This window comes from Otolemur garnettii, unplaced genomic scaffold, assembly GCF_000181295.1.
Source record: "Otolemur garnettii isolate 467f Iridium unplaced genomic scaffold, OtoGar3 scaffold00148, whole genome shotgun sequence".
NCBI lineage: Eukaryota > Metazoa > Chordata > Mammalia > Primates > Galagidae > Otolemur > Otolemur garnettii.
The window spans coordinates 2,808,718-2,828,899 of NW_003852543.1; the positions used below are offsets into that span (position 1 = coordinate 2,808,718).

General features: G+C 38.7%; 1 protein-coding gene across 1 annotated transcript in view; it reads left to right on the forward strand.

Moving 5' to 3' along the window:
- Positions 1-19,877, forward strand: part of NPHP1 (nephrocystin 1) — a 60,989-nt gene extending 41,112 nt beyond the window's left edge. The window contains exons 15-20 of the mRNA XM_012811032.1: positions 582-658; positions 1,561-1,660; positions 11,036-11,148; positions 14,040-14,113; positions 17,792-17,836; positions 19,605-19,877. Of these exons, the coding sequence (XP_012666486.1) occupies positions 582-658; positions 1,561-1,660; positions 11,036-11,148; positions 14,040-14,113; positions 17,792-17,836; positions 19,605-19,877 (682 nt within the window). The remainder of the gene's footprint in view (positions 1-581; positions 659-1,560; positions 1,661-11,035; positions 11,149-14,039; positions 14,114-17,791; positions 17,837-19,604) is intronic.
- Positions 19,878-20,182: the final 305 nt, after the last annotated feature.

The window sequence follows — 20,182 nt, forward strand, 5'->3', positions numbered from 1 at the left end:
ACTCTGCCCAGGGGGACAGCTTGAGGCTCTGTCTCAAAAAAAAAAAAAAAAAAAAAGAAATTCACTGTATTTATGCATGAATATGTGTTCACATCTTTATGGGAAAAGATAGGGCAGAAGACACACTGAACTAGAGGGGTAGGGAATTTTTTACTTATCATTTCCATGCCATTCACACTTTTTACAACAATCTACATGTAACTTTTACATTTTAAAAAGAAGATAAATTTATAATGGCTTTATTTCAAATAATGATTCAACACATTTGAAAACTACATCAAAAAACAGTAATTACTTGTCATTAACACTAGTCATTAAAGTCCAAACACTTTAATGACTTAAATTAACCTTTCTCATTTTGATGTGGAAAAATGTATCTTTTACCTTAGATAGGGAAGGAAGGGAAGATAGAGACTGAGATGGTACCTCACAGAGTGATCAACAGCTATCATTGTCTTGTGTAATGAGATATAAATAAAATGTCTGTGACTGTGTGTGTTTGTGCTTAAGAATATTCCACTACTGACTCCAGTGTTTATAAAATACTCACAACATGTATCTGTCATGGCATTCTCTTATAGGACTTATGAACTCTTTTTGAATGGTGGTACTCCTTATGAAAAAGGTGTTGAAGTGGACCCGTCAGTACCCAGAAGAGGTACATCTCTAATGTGTTGTCTTCCTTTTCTTAAAGATTAAACCAATAGCAGATGCATCAGAGAAGATAGCTATATTCTAATAAATTGCATTTTTACTTAGGTTCACATTTTTAAAATGCCATTTGAAATTAAAGTCTTAGTCATTTTTATCTAAGTATTTACTTTTTTAGTAGTATACACATGAGACTCTTAAGAAATGATAAAGAATGAGGACACTGTATTAGTTCCTTTTCATTGAACACTGGATGAGTGCTTGTGCTGATACAGAATGAATAGAATAGACTAATTCAGAGATTGCCTATTGCTAGGTTAAAGGGTACAGATGTTTGAAATGGTGATATGCATGGCACATTTGCCCTCCCATAATACTGAGTGTCTTTTAATATGTTCACTGACCAGGCATTATGCTAGATAATGAGAAAATGGAGAACAAGACAGATGTGGTCAGTGCCTCATGGAGTTCACAGTGTGACAGATTTGGAACTCCATTTTCACTCCTCAGCCATCCATCTCTTTGTTTGGTGATTCAGGACACATACCATTGCTGCTGCCCCCACAATACCAGTTCTGGCTTCTTTGAACAGGAAGGAGTTTGGGGTCTGGAATGCAGTTGGTACTACCTTGAGTCAGACATCCTTTTAAGTTCCCTTTTTTCCCTATGTAATGTAGCAGCAATAATGCTATAGAGCATCTGATGTAGTGGCCAATCAGGTGCCATTAGAGAGGTGCATATGCATTAACATCACACTTTATCTTTCTGTCAACTCCTTCAGGGTGTGGGTGACTCCTGGCTTTCAATTCAGCACCACTAGTGGTATATGTTCATAGAACATTTGTTTTTATTATACTACTGTCCTAAAGCACTTAAAGTCTTGAGATGTATTTTCAATTTTTTTTAAAGCACACGGAGGTGTTTTCTATCAGATCATGACAATGAGAAGGCAGCCTCAACTTCTAGTAAAACTGAGATCCTTGAACAGAAGTTCAAGAAACTTATTAAGGTTGGTACCTCCTTTTACCTTTCCCGTGAACTTGGAATCGTTCAGCATTTATAGGCCATCTCTGCTTTTGGCTTCTCCTCTTGCTTGGTCATCTTTGGTTTGTTATTGTTTTCCCCATCAACTCTTCTACCAAAGATCAGTACGGAAATGAAACTGTAGTAAAGCTTATATCAACTTACTCTTCTATTTATTAGTTAGCTCAAATGATAAATTTGGCCAGACTAAAAATTTAGACACTTTTGACTAAAGGGGGCTGACAGCTGCATGATCTTGCCTTTAGGTAACTATTTTTTAATGTCAAGTTTATTGAGATGTAATTTACATGCTGTAAATCATACCCTTTTTAGTTTACAGTTCTTTGCATTTTGACAAATGTATATGGTCATGGAACTACCACCACTATCAAGATAGGGAATATTTCCCCTACTCTCATTTGCCCCTTTGGACTCAACTCCCCAGCCTTAGGCTCAGGCAACCACTCATCTATTTTCTTTCCCAACAGTCTTGCCTTTTCCATAATGTCATGTAAATGGAATTATGTACTGTATGACCTTTTAAGTCTGGCTTCTTTCACTTAGCATAATGCATTTGACGTTCACCCATGCCATTGGATGTGTTAGTAGTATGTTTGCTTTTGTTCTAAATAGTACAGATGGTCTCTGACTTATGGTGGTTTGATTTAAGACTTTTCAATCTTAGCATGATACAGAAGCAATACGTACTCAGTAGAAACCATATGGTACAGTATTCAGTAAAATACATGAGTTATTCACTTTATTATAAAATAGGCTTTGTGTTAGGTTTTGCCCAACTGTAGGGTAATGTAAGTGTTCTGAGTGCATTTCAGGTAGGCTAGGCTAAGCCATGATGTATGGTAGATTAGGTATATTAAATGCATCTTCAACTGATATTTTCAACTTACTGTGGGTTTTTCAGGAAGTAACCTTACCATAAGTCAAGATGTATCTGTATTCCATTTGATAGATATAACACAATTTGTTTATTCATTCACCAGTTGATGGGCATTTGGGGGTCTTTATAGATTTAGACAGCTATGAGCAAAGCTGCTTTAAGTATCTGCATCCAAGTTTTCTGTGTATGGATAAAGGTCTTCCTTTCACATGGCCACACATAACTGGAAGTGGGCTTGCTGGGTCTTCTGGTGTTTGTTTAACTTTATAAGAAACTGCTAAAGTGTTTTCCCAAATAAATGACTATACCATTGTATACTCTCATTAGGAATATATGAGAGAATTCCAATTATTCCATATTCTTGACAAACTTTATATTATCAGTTTTTTCATTTTGGCCATTCTACGTGAGAGTAGTGGCTTCTCGTGGTGGTTTTAATTTTCATTTTCCTCAGGAGTTTTTTACCCTAGTAGAATCTCAATCTGTCACATTCTCACTCAGTGCTACCTTAGACAAGTAAATTATCCATGTCTCTCAGGGTCTCAGTGTCTATATCTTTAAGATGGACATCATGATAATAATTACCAACCCTATAAAGCTGTAAAGAGATTTAATGGAAAGAAAGCATATAGAAGAGTTAGCCAGTGTTTATAGTGTGTGGCACATAGTAACTAACACTGTAGTGTTAGCTATCATTATTACCTATTATAAAATGTAAATATAATGCCAGGTAAATTGTGCTGTGTCATCAAATTTGTTCAAATGTGAAAACCCCATGAGCAACTGAAGCAACACCAAAAATAAAGAAATGGAGTGTGATCAAGTTAAAAGGCTTTTGTACAGCTAAGGGCACAATGACTAAAGCAAACAGACACCTTTCAGAATGGGAGAAGATATTTACATGCTAGTACTCTGACAAAGGGCTGATAACTAGAATCTACAGAGAACTCAAACTAATCAACAAGAAAAGAGCAAACAATCCCATTTATCACTGGGCAAGAGACATGAACAGAACCTTCTCCAAAGAAGACAGATGAATGGCCAGCAAACACGTGAAAAAATGCTCATCATCCCAATTCATCAGAGAAATGCAAATCAAAACCCCCTTGACCTGTCACCTAACCCCACTTCTCAAAGTCCTAAAGTTGCAGATGCTGGTATGGATATGGAGAGAAGAGAACACTTCCGTGTTGGTAGGATTGCAAACTAATACAGCCTCTATGGAAAGAAGTATGGAGAATCTTCAAAGAACTAAAGGTAGACCTTCCATTTTATCATTCAATCCCATTACTAGATATCTACCCAGAAGTTAAAACAATTATTTAATCATAAGGACATTTGCAATAGAATTCGTAGCTCAATTCAACAATCACCAACATGTGGAACCAAATGGATTGAGTCAACCCATAAATGGATTAATAAACTGTGGTACAGTTTGAGATTTATTTTCAATTTTTTTTATTCCTTATATACCAAGGAATACTATTCAGCCATAAAAATATGGACACTTTATATCTTTTGTATTAACCTGGATATAGTTCTAGAACATTCTCCTTAGTAAAGTATCACAAAAATGGAAAAGTGAGTATCCAATGCACTCAATACTAATATGAAACCAGTAGATGAACAACTACATGCTCACACAAGAGAAAAACTGCATTAAACTCAAGTGGGGGAGAGCATAGTGGGGGAAAGAGGGAGTGGGATTGGTGTGCTCTCACCTAATGGGCACAATGTAATGGTGTATGGCACACCTCCTGGGTGAGGGGCACAACTACTACTTGGACTTTACTTAACAGATGCAAACAACATAACCTAATCATTGTACTCTCATGTTAATCTGAAATTTAAAACAGATTTTTCATTTGCTCAAATGAAAATATGATGTGTACGTAGCTGATAAGGTGGAGGAGGGATTTCAAATAGGCTTTGGAGGATTTGAAGACTGTGACCAGGGGAAGATGTGGAGGGAAGGAACTCCACAGAAGGCACAGGGGGACAAGAAGGGGGTTGGAAAAGCATCACAGGGGACAGAGACTAATAAGATTGAACTGGCCCATCACAGCTTGCTCATGGCTCACAGATACCAAGATATAGGGAAATAAATGAAGACTTGGCACACCCCTCTGAGTGGTTGCTTTTCTCATTCCAGATCATGGTCTTAGCTGAGACATCCCTTGTTCTCATCTCAAGTACTGAAATGTATTTTATAATTATAGTATTAACAGTTAAATCTGTCAATAGCCCTTAATAATGTGTTCATGGGTATCATTTACCTTTGACTTTTTCCCCTTGGATGTTCATAGAACCTGTAAATTCCCTTTTTTGGCCAATCTTTCCTTGGAATATTGTTATTTTTCAAGATTAGAAAAAAAGTGGCACAGTAGCAGTCTTTGTAAAAGAAAAGCTAAATCTTGTTTGGCTTCATTCCTCCCACTTCTTTGGCCTCTTCATTACTCATCTCGTTTGATAAGCCTCTGAGAGTCCTAGTGCACTCCAAGCATATCTTTCAAGTATAGCTCCTAATAGTGTTTCTTGGCCCCAAATACTGGTTTTCAGATTCTTTGTTTATCAAGATCAAATTTGACTGTGTGTTGCAGAGGTCAGTAAGGCAGCTCATCCTTCTTAAGCAGTGAATGTTGTTCTATGCACTGGATTCTTTTTTTTTTTTTTTTTTTTGAGACAGAGTCTCACTTTTTTTCCCTCTGTAGAGTGCTATAGCGTCATACCTCACGGCAACCTCAAACTATTGGGCAAGAGATTCTCTTGCCTCAGCTGCCTGAGTAGCTGGGACTATAGGCACCCACCACAATGCTGAGCTATTTTTAGAGACAGAGTCTCACTGTACTCAGGCTGGTCTCAAACTGGTGAGCTCAGAAGATCTGCCTCGGCCTCCCAGAGTCCTGGGATTGCAGGTGTGAGCCACCGCACCCAGCTACTCATAGGCCCTTGAAGGTCCTAAGTCATCATCCTTTAGACCTCAGGAACTGAGACACTTGTTTGATTATAGTACACATTAGGCACCAGAAAAACATTTGTAAAATAATTGCTAAGTGAGGATCTCCCTCGGATACTTCTCAGAAGCTCTACTTGGCCTCTGCTGTCCCTGGCACCTTCCTGCCTTGTCTTGGTGAGTAGTCTTCTGTCTTTCCAGAGTCCACAGAGAGACGTGAGCACTGTCTTGAAATTGCCTCTCTGCATTGCATGATTTGAAATGTATACTCATAGGAATGTCATGTGTGGGTTGGGGCACACTGCTGGTGCCAGACATAGCCAGGCTCACTATGGGCATAGTGAAGCCAGAGGCCCTGGACTTTGCATCCTCACCCTCCCTCTCTTACAAATTTCACCTTTGCTTGTCCAAACTTCTCTGCTGAAAGGAGATAGGATAGGGCCTCTTTCCTTTATGCGAAGTGACATATAACAATGGAGACAGGGCCAAGAATGGAAGTTTACATTAGTGCTCGTTGTTACACCATACCCTGGCTGGCTGGCTGGCTTTATACTATCCTTTCACCCAGCACATAACCATACTTTAGTAGTATGTGTATATCCTTTGGCTGTCAGGAGAATTATCATTTGCCTTTCTGATGCATCCATCTTTTTTATCTTTACTTTCGTTATATTGTTACTAAAAATACATAATACTTGTTTGGCTTGCCTGAAGCCCTTTCATTGTTTTTCTGCTACCAGAGCTTGCTGGTCTGTGTGTAAAGTAAGGAAATATATTTTTACTTATTTAGTTCAGCTAACCTTTAGCAGCCCAGAACTTTTTAGTCATCACAGGCTTGGGAAAATCAGAGGATTTCCCTAAATAAAATGTAATAAAGCCCAAGTAGCATTACTTCATATTTGGGAAGGTGCCAGAAGGAAAGGAGTGCCCACACTGTGGGAGGACCAGTGTCTGCTAGACAGATAGGGTGGGCAGGTCTGTGAAAAAAGGAGAGGGCCAAATGGAAGGAAGGAAGGTTCCACCCCTTCCCCTGCAAAACTCAATGACTGTTGGTCAGTGTGAGCCCTAAGTTTGGGCATGCAGCTGACACTGCCCACAGGGGCCGTGGTCCAGAGGGCAGGATGTAGAACACCCTTGGGAATCATAACATGAGCCCTGAAAAGGCATGTGATAGCACTGAGAAAGCTAAATGGCTCCCTGTAGCTAGCATTTGAAATCTAGGTCAGGTAGATAGAAGGATTTTAGCAGGATTGGAAAAAGATTTCCAACCTTCTGGATTTGTATTATCAAATGCTGTATATGAACATAAATGTAGTAGGAGAACTTGTCTTGCATTTTTAGATGTTTCTAGAAATACAGGGTTTAGGGAGTGGTCAAGGTTACTTATCTAAATTCCACAAAACTAAGTACCCATGGAACCCCTTGCTCTTAGACCATCATAGGGGTCACTTTCATTCTGTTCTTTTTCACAGGCTCTTTTTTAACCTTTGGTGGTTTTTCTCAGCCCAAAGTCATCATCCTTTTTCATAGAGGACATCACATCATTTGCAAGGTTTTCAAGATTTTCTATATGGTCATTCTTCATGCTTAGTGACAGAGGTCATGTATCTCTAAACATAGTATTTGGGAAATACATATTTAAAGATAGCCAGAAGAGACCACGGGTGGGGGGCAGGAAAAACATAGAAAAAATATATATAGAATGATCTAAGACATTTTCTTGAGTATTTTCTAAGGTTAACTCTTCTGCTTAATATATTCCCAGTAAGAATTTAGTATATGTCATTTGTGACACTCACTTTTCATGTTTCCAGACTGTTATTTTGAAATGTAAACATTGAAATTTTAAAAAAAATTTTATTCCTAGGTATTTTATTCTTTTTGATGTTATTGTAAACGGAATTGTTTTCTTAATTTCCTTTGCAAATAATTCATTGTTAGTACATAAAAATGCAATTGATTTTGCATGTGGATTTTGTATCCTGCAAATTTGCTAAAGTCAGTTGTTAGTTCTAACAGTGTTTTGTGGAATCTTTAGGGTTTTCTACATATATTCTATATATTTCTTCATCACGTTGCCGGCAAACAAAGATAATTTTACTTCTTTCCCCCCACCCCCAGTATTTCCATTACTATGTTGAATAAAAGTGGTGAGAGCAGGATCCTTGTCTTGTTTCTTATTTTAGAAGAAAAGCTTTCAGCGTTTCACTGTTGGGTATGATGTTAGCTGTGGGCTTTTCATATATGGCGTTTATTATGTTATAATAGTTTCTTTGTATTCCTACTTAGTTGAATGTTTTTATCATGAAAGAGTGTTGAATTTTGTGCTTACACAACATTGTTTAAAACAAGTATGTTGTTTTTTTCCTTAATTCTGTTAATATGGTGTACTACATTGATTTTTATACATTGAACCACCTTTAGAATCCATAAATAACTCTTCCTGGGTCATGATGTATATAAGCTTTTTAATGTGCTGTTGAATTCAGTTTGCTGGTATTTTATTGAGGATTTTTGCATCAATATTCATTGGAGCTATTGGCCTGTAATTTTGTGAAGTTTTTTTTTCCTTACAGTGTCTTGGCTTTGGTATCAGGGTAATGCTGACTTCATAAAATGAATTTGATAGTGTTCTCGCCTCTTCAATTTTTGGAAAAGTTTTTGGCGTTAATTCTTTTTTTTTTTTCCTTTGAGACAGTCTCACTTTGTTGCCCTTGGTAGAGTGCTATGGCATCATAGCTCACAGCAACTTCAAACTGTTGGGCTGAAGCAATTCTCTTGCCTCTGTTTCCCAAGTAGCTGGGACCATAGGCACCCACCACAATGCCCAGCTATTTTTTAGAGATGAGGTCTGGCTCTGGCTCAGGCTGGTCTCAAACCCAGGAGCTCAGGAATCCATTGCCTCGGCCTTCCAAGTGCTATGATTACAAGCATGAGCCACTGCACCTGGTGCGCTAATTCTTTTTAAATGTTTCATAGAATTCTCCAGTAAAGCCATCTCGTTCTGGGCTTTTCTTTATTCTGATTACTGATCAATCACCTTATTATTGCTCTGTTCAGATTTTCAATTTCTTTATGATTTAGTCATGATACATTCTGTTTTTCTAGAAATTTAGGGTTATCTAATTTGTTGATATACAATTATTTATAGTACTCTCTTATAAACCTTTTTATTTCTATAAAATCAGTAGTGATATTCCCTCTTTTATTTCTCATTTTAGTTATTTGAGCCTTCTTTCTTTTTTCCTTAGACATTCTCACAAAAAGTCAGTTTTGTTCATTTTTTTTTTTTTATAGAATCAACTCCTGCTTTCATTAATTTCTCTGATTTTTCTGTTTTTTATTTTGTCAGTCTCTGTTCTAATCTTTATTCTTTTCCTTCTTTCTGCTGGTTTGTTCTTTTCTAGTTTTTTAAGAGGTAAAGTTAGGGTGTTGATTTGAGCTCTTTTTTTTCTTTCTTTTTTCTTTTCTTTTTGAGATCAAGTCTTACTCTGTCGCCCTGGATAGAGTGCTATGGCGTGCTATGAAGCTCACAGCAACCTCAAACTCTTGGACTCAAGTGATCCTCTTGCCTCAGCCTGCCAAGTAGCTGGGACTATGGGTCCCTGCTACAATGCCTGGCTGGTTTTTCTATTTTTAGGAGAGATGGAGAGTCTGGCTTGTGCTCAGGCTGGTCTCAAACTCCTGAGCTCAGGTGATTAACCCACCTCGGCCTCCCAGAGTGCTAGGATTATAGGTGTGAGCCCCCAGGCTCAGCCTGAGCTCTTCTTTTTTAATGTAGGCATTTACAGCTCTAAATTTCCCTCTTAGCACTGTTTTCATTGTCTAAGTTTTGGTATACTGTGGTTTCATTTTCATTTGGCTCAAGATGTTTTCTAATTTCCCCTGAGATTTCTTCTTTAAGTCCTTGGTTATTTGAATGTATAGTTTAATTTCCACATATTTGCGTATTTTCCAGTTTTCTTTATGCTTTTGATTTATAGTTTCATCCTATTATGATTGGAAAAGATACTTTGTATGATTTCAGTCATTTTAAATTTACTAAGACTTGTTTTGGGACTTAACATATGGTCTGTCGTAAAGAATGTTCTGTGTACACTTGAGGAAAATATGTTATCTGTGTCATTAAGTAGAGTGTTCTGTGTTTGACTGTTTGATCCACCTGGTCTATGGTGTTATGATCCTCTGTTAAGTTACTCTAAGTTACTGTAGTGGAGTATCTAAGTCTCTACTATTATTGTAGATTTGTGTATTTCTCTCTTTAATTCCATCAGTATTTGTTTCCCATATGCAGGAATTCTGATGTTTGATGCATTTATGTTTATAATGTTATATGTTCTAGGTAAATTGACTGTTTTATCATTATAAAATATCCTTCTTTGTCTCTTGAAACAGTTATATGGCTTAAAGTCTATTTTGTCTGATGTTATTATAACTAACTATACTCTCTCTGGTTACTGTTTGCATGAAATACCTTTTTATGTTCAGCCCTTCCTTCAAGTGTCCTTGGTCTAAAGTGAGTCTCTTATAGATAGCATCTGGTTGGATCTTGTTTTTTTCCTAATACATTCTGCCAATCTATAACTTTTAATTGAGGAATTTAATCTGTTTGCATTTAAAGTGATTATAGTGAAGGACTTACTTTTTCCATTCCGTTACTTGTTTTCTGTATGTCTTACAGCTTTTTTGGTTATTTCCTCCCTCCTTACTTTCCTTTGTGTTTAATTGATATTTTTATCGTGACACATTTTGATTCCCTTTTCATTTCCATTTGTGTTTATTTTATAGATATTTTCTTTGTGATTACCCTGGGAATTACATAACAACCTAGTCACAAAATCTATTTTAAACTGATACCAACTTAACTTTAATGTTGACTTTTTTTTCTATTTTTAAGCCTTTACTATGTACTAGGCACTGCATTAAGCACTCTATACTTACCTCATTTTAATCCTTTTAGTAGCCTTCTGAAATTCAGGCATACTAGTCACATTCTACAAATGAGGAAACCAAAACATGTGGAGACTAAGTAATTTAAAGTCACATAGCTAGGAAGGAGCAAAGTCAAGATTTATTCCAAGATTGTCATGCCTTGCCCTCCCCTTATTCCATCCAGCATTATGAACAGTCTGAACTTGTATTTCCTCTGGGTTCACCACATCAGGCGTGGCAGACACAAGCTTTTGTTAAAGCTTGTAGCTGACTAGTCCCTTTCTAAAACATGCAATTGATGACTTCTCTTTTTTATTTCATATGTAACATAGACGTATATGCTAAAATGGAAGAACAGCAATGGCACCACCAAGTTCAGATTTGAAAGTGTACACAAAAAAATCTAAGTTACCTAAAGTTTAATGTAGCCAATTTTCTTTAAATTGTTAAAATTATTTTCAATAATGAAGGAAAACTTGGGCCTGTTCATTAAGGTAATATCATAAAAAACACTGTAGGTTGGATTGTAGGGGATTGTCTGAAGACTGTCATGAATGCATTATTTTCTTCTTTAATAGTCTACTTCCAGAAACACTAATTGGAAGTATGTGTACTGTTCACTTGTTGATATTTTATCGACAAATTCTTGGAGATGTGCTCCTGAAAGACAGGATGAGCTTGCAAAATGCTGGTAAGAAGTCTTTTCCATTGTTTATATGCAGTAACACTTCATGTTTTGAGTAAAGGCAACCTATGCTAGCCTATATCTTCTGCTTCTGAATGTGACATTTGGAATCAAATATTTAAAATAGCATTGATGTCAGTGTTGTGAGACACCTTTAGATGCAAGGCATTGAGCTTTGTGAGCTCAATACCTATTTAGTTCTTTCAAGTGTACACATTTTCACATTTCAAACTCCGTAGAGTTGAGATCCTAAATCTCAGATACAATCATATATACCCTTAATGTCTCTGAAAAATCTGTTTTTTCTGTTTGTTTCATGTGCATATCATTTTGGGAGGAAGAAATTAAAATTGACCAAAATAGCTGGTTCTTAATGTATGAAGTATAAGTACTAATAGATTAGTTAAAATTAATGAATCTAGATAAGGGGTATTTAGGCATTCTGCATACTATTTTTATTCTTGCAATTGTTTTGTAAGTTTGAAATTTTTACCATGTTAAAAAATAATTTTGAAAATCAATGAATCATACGTGATTGAACTTACAATGAGAAATGCAAATGATCTAAGAATTGACTTTACAAAAAATAGTTTAATTTTACTGGCTGTCTTTGAATTTAGTGAATCAATAAGCAGATATGTGCCGAGTGCCTGCTTGTGCCAGACATTGTGCCAGGCCCAGTGATGAATAAGAGAAGCACAGTCGTCCCTGTGCTTGTAGGGCAACAGGCCTCAAACACATAGTTGTCTGAATAATCCATAATCCTTTCCAACCTTTTAGAAAAAGTGCTCTGAAGAGAAATACACAATGTGAACATATGCTAGGAAGACCTGAATTAACGGGTAGGCCAAGGAAAGACTTGTTTGAGCAAGTAATAGTTAAGATAATACCTGAGGGAGCAATTAGACCTATGGGGGAGGTGTGTGGGGAAGGATCCTTTCTGGGCGGAGGTGCCAGCAGGTCTGAAGATCCAAGGCAAGGAAATGTGCATGTTGGAGGGCTTCAGAAGGAAGGCGGTGCAGTGTGGATGGAGCAGAGTGAGTGAGATGGCTTACTGCTTGGAAACATAGTCCTCTCCCAGGGACTTACCACCAGGATAGGTAGATAGAAAAAGAGGTTAAAGTCAAACACACACAGGAATTTCTTAAGGAATAATTATTATTCGAAGGCAGGATAGTTAAACCTTTTAATCATCATTGCCTTTGAATTTATGTTTAGTGGCTAGGAAAACCTCTTGAATGATAGGATTTCTTAAAGAGGATAGGTCTTTTGTGGTGGTTCAGGCCTGTAATCCTAGCACTTTGGGAGGCTGAGGCAGGAGAATCACTTGAGCCCAAAAAATAAAAGCCAGGTATAGTGGTGTGCACCTGTAGTCCCAGCTACTTGAGAGGCGAAGGCAGGAGGATTGCTTGAGCCCAGGAGGGTAAAGACCAGTGAGCGATGTTCATGCTACTGCACTTCAGCCTGGGTGACAGAGTGAGTCTCTAAAATGGAAGACAGGAAGACAGAGAGGGAAAGAGGGAAGGGAGGGAAGGAGGGAGGAAGGAATTGAATTTAATCCTCAGAATAAAAAGTCCTCTTAAGAATATCTAAAGAGAGGGTTTTTCTCTACTAAGGACTCAAGATTATAGAATATATTGCCTTTGATGTTTCAAAAGTGTCTGCTGTGATTTGTGTTTCTTCCAAAATTCAGCTGTTGCTAATGTGATGGGATTAAGAAGTTGGGCCTTTGAGAGATGATTGGGCCATAAGGGCTCCTCCCTTATGAATGGGATTAGGGGCCCTTGTACGAGGGGTTGATAAAGGAATTTGTCTCACTTGCCCTTTTGCCTTCTGCCAGGTGCGGACACAGTGTTCCTCCCCTCCAGAGAACACAATAAAGAAAGCTCTCACCAGACACTCAATGCCAGCACCTCGATCTTGGCCTTCCCTCACTCTAAAACTATGAGAAATAAATTATTTGTTTATAAATTATCCACTCTCAGGTATCTTCTTAAAGCACACAGACAACGACACATTACATTCTTCCTTGTATACTTTGCAAAGGTATTTCATGTGCTATTATTTATTGTGAAATACTAATATTCTCCTACACAGTAGTTATATGGTCAGAACCCAGTTTCTAATTCTTTCCAATTTCATCCACCACTGTCTGCTGGCACCAGATACAAGTCTGGGCCCTTCCTGAGCACTGGAAGATGAGTCAGACCTGAGCAGCCTACCCTTTGCCTCCTTTTCCTGGTGCTTCCTGGTTCCTACTCAGTTTTTTGAGACCAGGCTACTTTCTAATCATAAGATTTCTTTTCCCCTAAATTCCCAGTCCTCTGGGAGACCAAGGCTGGTGGATCACTTTAACTCAGGAGTTTGAGACCAGCCTCAGCAAGAGTGAGACTCTCTCTCTAAAAACAGAAAAACTAGCTGGCCATCATGGTGGAAGTCTATAATCCCAGCTACTTGGGAGGCTGAGGCAGGAGGATCACTTGAGCCCAAGACTTTGAGGTTACTGTGAGCTGTGATGCCATGACACTCTACCCAGGGTAACAGAGTGAGACTCTGTTTAAGAAAAAAAAAGAAAGATGATTTCTTTTACCACACTACAGTCAACAAAGGAAAAAGAGGTTGGAAAAAACATAGGACAAAATTTTCTAGTCTTATTCTGTTCAGAGCCACTTCACCTCTCACTCTAAAAGCGCCATCTATTTCAGATAGGGGTATAAGAGCAGATGAAGGATAAGGGGACAGCTTTGAGTTTTCCTAGAGGTTATGATGTGTAAATGTGTTACCAACAAATCATTTGAGATGGTAATTTTAATCTGAATGAATAAATTTATACCTGTTTAGGTAAAATTGATTAGATGAAGTTTGAATAAAGTTCTTTCTGTTTTTTTGCATTTCAGATTTAATTAGTCATCCAATGCTGGCCACCTTCCCCATGCTCTTAGAGCAGCTGGACGTGATGGATGCTCTCAGGGTGGGTAGCATGCATCATGATGGGAGCGCTTGCTTCTGAAAGTAGTCACCTGCAACTGTGTAAATGAGTTCTGTCCCGGCCTCCAGACCTGCATTTTTCCTACTAGGATGATGTCTCCCAACTCTTGTCTGCTGTCTAGTTAAATCAGTCTCATCTTTCTGATCTTATTATGAATATTTCTTTCTAGAGGCTGCCTCCCCTGACCGAATAAGCAGATGGAGTGCCTGCTGTGTGCACTGTTGCAATCTTTGTTTCTTCCTTGACTTAAGATGGCAGAGAGCAAAAATCCTTCCTTGACTTAAGTCCAGAGAGCAAAAATCCAAAATGGCCTATTAGATAAATTAACTGAGTTCTGGGGGGAGAGTCATGGTACGCATATCCTTTTTAATTTAACTCAACATATATTTCCTGCTGTCTGAAATAGCACCTGGGTATCAGATTGAACCATATGAAATCTCCAATTTTCCACCATTTTTTACCTTTATAAATGGCAGTTTCACATGGTTTAATCTGATACATCAGGGTCAACAAGTATAAGAAGACCTAGGCAGGCAGATACACAGATAACATGACTAGTGCCATGGGGGAAGTAGAGCCTAGGACCTTAAAGGTTTAAAGAAAGCAGCAAAGGACAATTAGAACTCAGTTTCCTTAGAGAGGTTCTGGTGGAGATGGGCCTAATAAGTCTGGGGTCTAGAAGATTTTGGTATGGTAAGTTGGGAGTTAAGACATTCCAGGTGGAAGGAGCTACATGAGCACACGTTTTGGGACAGCAGGGAATAGAGTGTGTTGTTGAGAAGAGCAAATGGTCCAGTTTGGCACATCAGATGTATCTAAGGGAGTAGTTGTTAGATGGGCAAGGGAAGTCGGAGTCCCAGTGGGGGTTGAGGACTATGATAACCTGGGAAGGTTTTGCTTTAGGCAGACTCCTCTGTCAGCACAGAGAGGGAGAATAGCACATGTGCAGGAGGGGTGAGCATGTTAGGGGGTGACTCCTGCTGATAAGAGGGAGCCTTCTGGGTCTGATAGCAGAAATGGAAGGAGGAAGGGGTCATCTACAACACTTTTTTTGGCTTTGAAACTCATTAATGTGCTGGCTGGGCTGGGGTAGGGGATGTCAACCGTAAAAATGAGTTTTCGGTGAAGAAGTTTAAGAAAATGTTTGTGGTGCATATGATCACCTATAATTAAGATAAGTTCATCTGGCACTGAAGCTAGATAATGCAGGATTTTTTTCTTCTTCTATAAAGTCATTAGTATCATATTTATTCATTACACAGAACATACATACATTGATTCATTTAACAAAAATTTTGCAAGAGCCCACTATGAGTAAGGCACTGCGTTTGCCGTAGGAATATTACCATAGGTGTATAGTAGTCATAGAATCTGGATGTTGGTCTTAACCTTAGGAACCCTAATCCAGTCTAAAATCTGCATTTCCCTGATGAGCAGATGCCTCAGAGATGTGTAGTGACCTGGCTGCCATGGACCTCATCAGGGCCACACCAGGGCAGTCCCTACAGGCCATCTCTGGGTGCTTTCAGATATGCCACAGGTTTTTCAAGAAAAGGGACATGGGCTTGGTTCCCATAGCTCAGTGGTTAGGGTGCCAGTCACATACACTAGGGCTGGCAGTTTTGAACCCAGCCCAGGCCTGCTGAACAACAATGACAACTAGAATAAAAAAATAGCCAGGCATTGTGGCAGGCGCCTGTAGTCCCAGCTACTTGGGAGGCTGAGGCAAGAGAATCACTTAAACCCAAGAGTTTGAGGTTGCTGTGAGTTGTGATGCAGCATGGCACTGTACTGAAGGTGACATGGTAAGACTCTGTCTCAAAAAATGACTTTGAAACTCATCAATGTTCTTTCATAGCATCATCAAAAAAAAAAAAAAAAAGGAAAGAAAGAAAAGGCACATGGGTAATGTCCATGTATATTAAATGTGTATATTTATATTTGTATATTTGCCTATGAAAAGATCTGGAAATACTCCAGAAAGGTATCAGTGAATAATACCTCTGGAGCATGGGTTTATTTTATCTGTATTTTCTTAATTTTTCCACAGTGATCTTTTTGTATAATAAATAATAATAATAAAAAGAGTACTTATGGTACTTATGCACTCTTGAGCCTTCTCTCCATGGCATGCTATATTAGGATGACCTTGGCTGTGCTGTGGCAGCTCACACAGGTTTATTTCTCACCCCTGATCCATACCCAGCATGGATCAGTGGAAGACACTGCTCCATAGTCACCCAGGAGTGCAGGCTGGAGCCTCAACTCTTTCATAGCATCATCTGAAACAAGTTACATCCACTGTTGGCAATTGTCTCTATAAGAAAAGAGGAAAATTGTCCCTGGGCTTTGTATTGTCTTTGTCCCAAAGGGGCCTGGGACACTTCTGCTCATATTTTATAGCTAGAACCAGTCATGTGGTTCACTTAACATCAAGGGAGCTCCAGAAATGAAGTGGGTCGTGGTGCAGCAGCAGTGACCCCCCACACATGTGCTCTTCCTGGATGAGTTACTCTTAATGAAACATCCTACTTCTTTTTGGTGACTCAATGAAAACTAAGTGCGACCTTGACATGTAACTAACCAACAACAATAGGCAAATCTTACCAGACAATAAGTCCAAAGTTGCCAAATGATATTCACATTAAGCCATATTCGTATTTAAAATTTGCAGTATGAAAGCATGTGAACCTCCAGGTGTTTACTTAGCTAAGTTCAGTGTGTGGTTGGTATTTAATAATAACTATTGGCACCTAGACTGTTTAGTAAAACACTCTGGTTCTCTAAGGGTCCTCTTCAACCTCTCAAGGACACACAGGTGCAGCAGTTGATAGGGAGGAGAACCACAATGCCATGAGTACTAGAAGTATAGAATAAGTAGTAAGTATGAACATTCCTAGACATTCGCATCAGTGGCAGAGAAGCGCCATTTCAGTGCATCCTTTATTTCATTCACCCCAGGGCTCCTTTCTGAGAAATGTCTAATGCTTTCAAGTTACCCATGATCTCAGGAACCAACAGGCAGACATCTATACACATGCACAAAACCTAGGCCCCAAATGGTCTTGATGGCATTCCACCCAAGCTCAGTTTGCCAGGAACTGGCACTGTGAAGGTCTCAGTGCACACTTCGTAGGACTAATTGGACCCTGGGTTTTTTATTTCTTTAAAGAAGTTTTTGTGAAGCCTTGTGGACAGCTTGGAAATATTCACTTACAAAGCTATACTTCAGTCTATCTCATTCTGACCATTACCATCATCATGGAAGACAGAATTGTAGAGAAATAATGGTATTTGGAAGTGTTTTCCCTTTTCACTACTGTGAATCCTTAAAGCTTAGTACTATTTTATTTTGGGGGTGCTGTGTTTTTGTGGCTTGCATGCATGTCTTAGTGTTCCAATGATTCTGCTCTTAAATTAGTTTTGCTTTATAATAATCATGGGCTTCTAAGGTATTTCTCAGTGACATATCTGCCTAGTCAGTCTGGTACTGGGTCATTAGCAATAGTCGCCTAATTACAGATTTACTTCTTGCATGTGTAGAACCTATACAACATTTTTAACCCTGTCAGTTAAGTTCAATTACTGAGTAAAGTTGCAGGAATGTTACAAGGACCTATGTATATTTGGACTAATTTAATATTTCTATTTGCTGTTTAGAGTTCATGGACTGAAAAAGAAAGTACATTAAAAAGATCTGAGAAGGTAATGTGATCTTTCTGAACTTAATATTTGTAGTGCTCAGAGTTTGCTTGGCCATTCTGTTTCCTTTTTTTATTGAGACATAGTCTCACTCTGTCCCCCTAGGTAAAGTGTTGTGGCATCATAGCTCAGAACAACCTCAAACTCTTAGGTTCAAGTGATCCTCTTGTCTCAGCCTCTCAAGTAGCTGGAACTATAGGCATGCACAACAACACCTGTCTAATTTTTCTAACTTTAGAGATGGGGTCTCCCTCTTGCTCAGGTTGGTCTCTAACTCCTGAGTTCAGGCAGTCCTTCTGCCTCAGAATCTCAGAGTGCTAGGATTCCAGGCATGAGCCACTGAGCCCAGCCTGCTTCCCCATTATAATGATGTCTCTTTTTTAGCAGAAGTAGCAATAGTTGTAATCACTTTTAACCAGATAAACTGTGTCTTTATGGTTGCAAAATCACATTCCAAGAAGGGTATGCATAACTCTTCTCTAATGTGAAAAGGAACCATTGGTCAAGATTGTTATTTCGGATCACTGAGTTTTATGTAAATGAAGGGAATTTTCTAAACCATAGTCTGCCAGTTGGCTATCAAATTTCTCTTAAAAAAAATTCTGTAGTTCTCAAAGTGCAAATCAGGCTAGGAGAAGGAAAAAGAGAATTGACCTGGTCTATATATAGCCCATATTGGAAAAAAAAGCATATATTAGGTCATGCTTATATTGCCATTGTAATTACCAAACAGAACTTGCTTTAATCAGTGTGTTTAGTAGTTGGACTGCCATAATCCAGGATTTGGCAAATTCTTCCTTTATAGAGCCATATGGTAAATATTTTTGGTGTTGCAGGCCTTATGGTCTCTGTCACACTGCTCAGCTCTGCTGTTGTAATGCAAAAACAGCTACAGACAATTTTGCAGGGAAAATTTATAGATATTGTATCTTTATTCAAGCTTCTGTTATCATCTACCCGTAAACTTTGCCAAAACTAGTAGGTTTAGTGCCTTCTAGTATAGCAATTGGCAAGGTGCAAGGCCTTAGGCCTGTGGACATCACCCCCAGGTGCATGTGTGGTTGGAGGGCGATGTCTGTGTGTAGACTGTTATATGTAGGTATCTCTGCCCTCTCAGCCTGCTATGCTCTCTGAGATCCCCACTGCACCCTGCTGGCACCAGGGCTTGATGAATACTGTTGAGATTGCACCAGTTATCTGGGAAGGGTCTGGTACCCTTTGAACCCAAGAGTCCCTCATCCATCACCAAAGGCATTGCTGGGGATAAGCCAACCTATTCTTATTCCTTAGGTCTCCTGTCTGTGGATCCACTGGAGGACATCTATTGCCCTTCCTTTAGAAAACATGACAGTTGTACTTGATATGCTTTAATTGAATTAAGTAGATATATAGTCAGCTTCACACTGCGTTTTAGTTATATTGACACACCAATATCTCCAGAATTAGACTGCAACCCTTTTGTCTCCTTGACAGAATCTGTGAGATACTCTCAGTAGAGCTTAGTAGACACCTCAGGCTCAAGCAGCCTCTTAGAAACTCTCTGAGGGAGAACCGCTCAGCCCTGCTCCATGCTGACTCCTACTTGCTCCCACCTCTGAGGTGCTGTGTCCTGACTGAGCTCTGGCTCAGAGATGAGTCCTGCCAGGCACCAGTGGCACCCTCCATCCTGCTCCTTAGATGGCTTTTAGTTAACAGAATTCATAGAATTTAACGCTTTAAAACAATGACCTAGGTCTATTCCTAGTTATTTATGGTGGTGATATTTTTCCAGAGAGACAAAGAATTCCTGAAGGCCACGTTCCTCCTGGTGTACCATGATTCCGTGTTCCCTCTTCTGCATTCTACACTCCTGCCCCCTTTCAGATGGGCAGAAGAAGAGACCGAGGCAGCACGATGGAAAGTTATCGCTGACTTCCTTAAGCACAACCGAGAAAATGGGGGTGCACTACAAGATCTGCTGTCACCAGACAAAATTCATGACCCTTTTGACATTTCAGAGCAGACCTATGACTTCTTGGGTGAAGTAAGAAAGAATGTGGCCTGACAGTGGCAGCCATAGGCCCTCAGCTTCCTGCTGAACCTGGTAGACCCTCCTTGATGAATAAAATGAAAGAACCAAAAGTCACTGTCATAGTATAAGTTAGGTTTTGCTTTTTTGGGGAGGGTACAGACTATATATTTTAAAGATGTATTTATGTAATAATTTGAACATGTTTTAAAACCATAAAAATAAATTTTTATAAAGAATATTGTTATATCTATTATAAACTTAAAAATAATTTTTTTCTAAAAACCAACTGAGTTTTAAGTTGACAAATAGATTTCTATGAAAGTAAAATTTTATCAAAA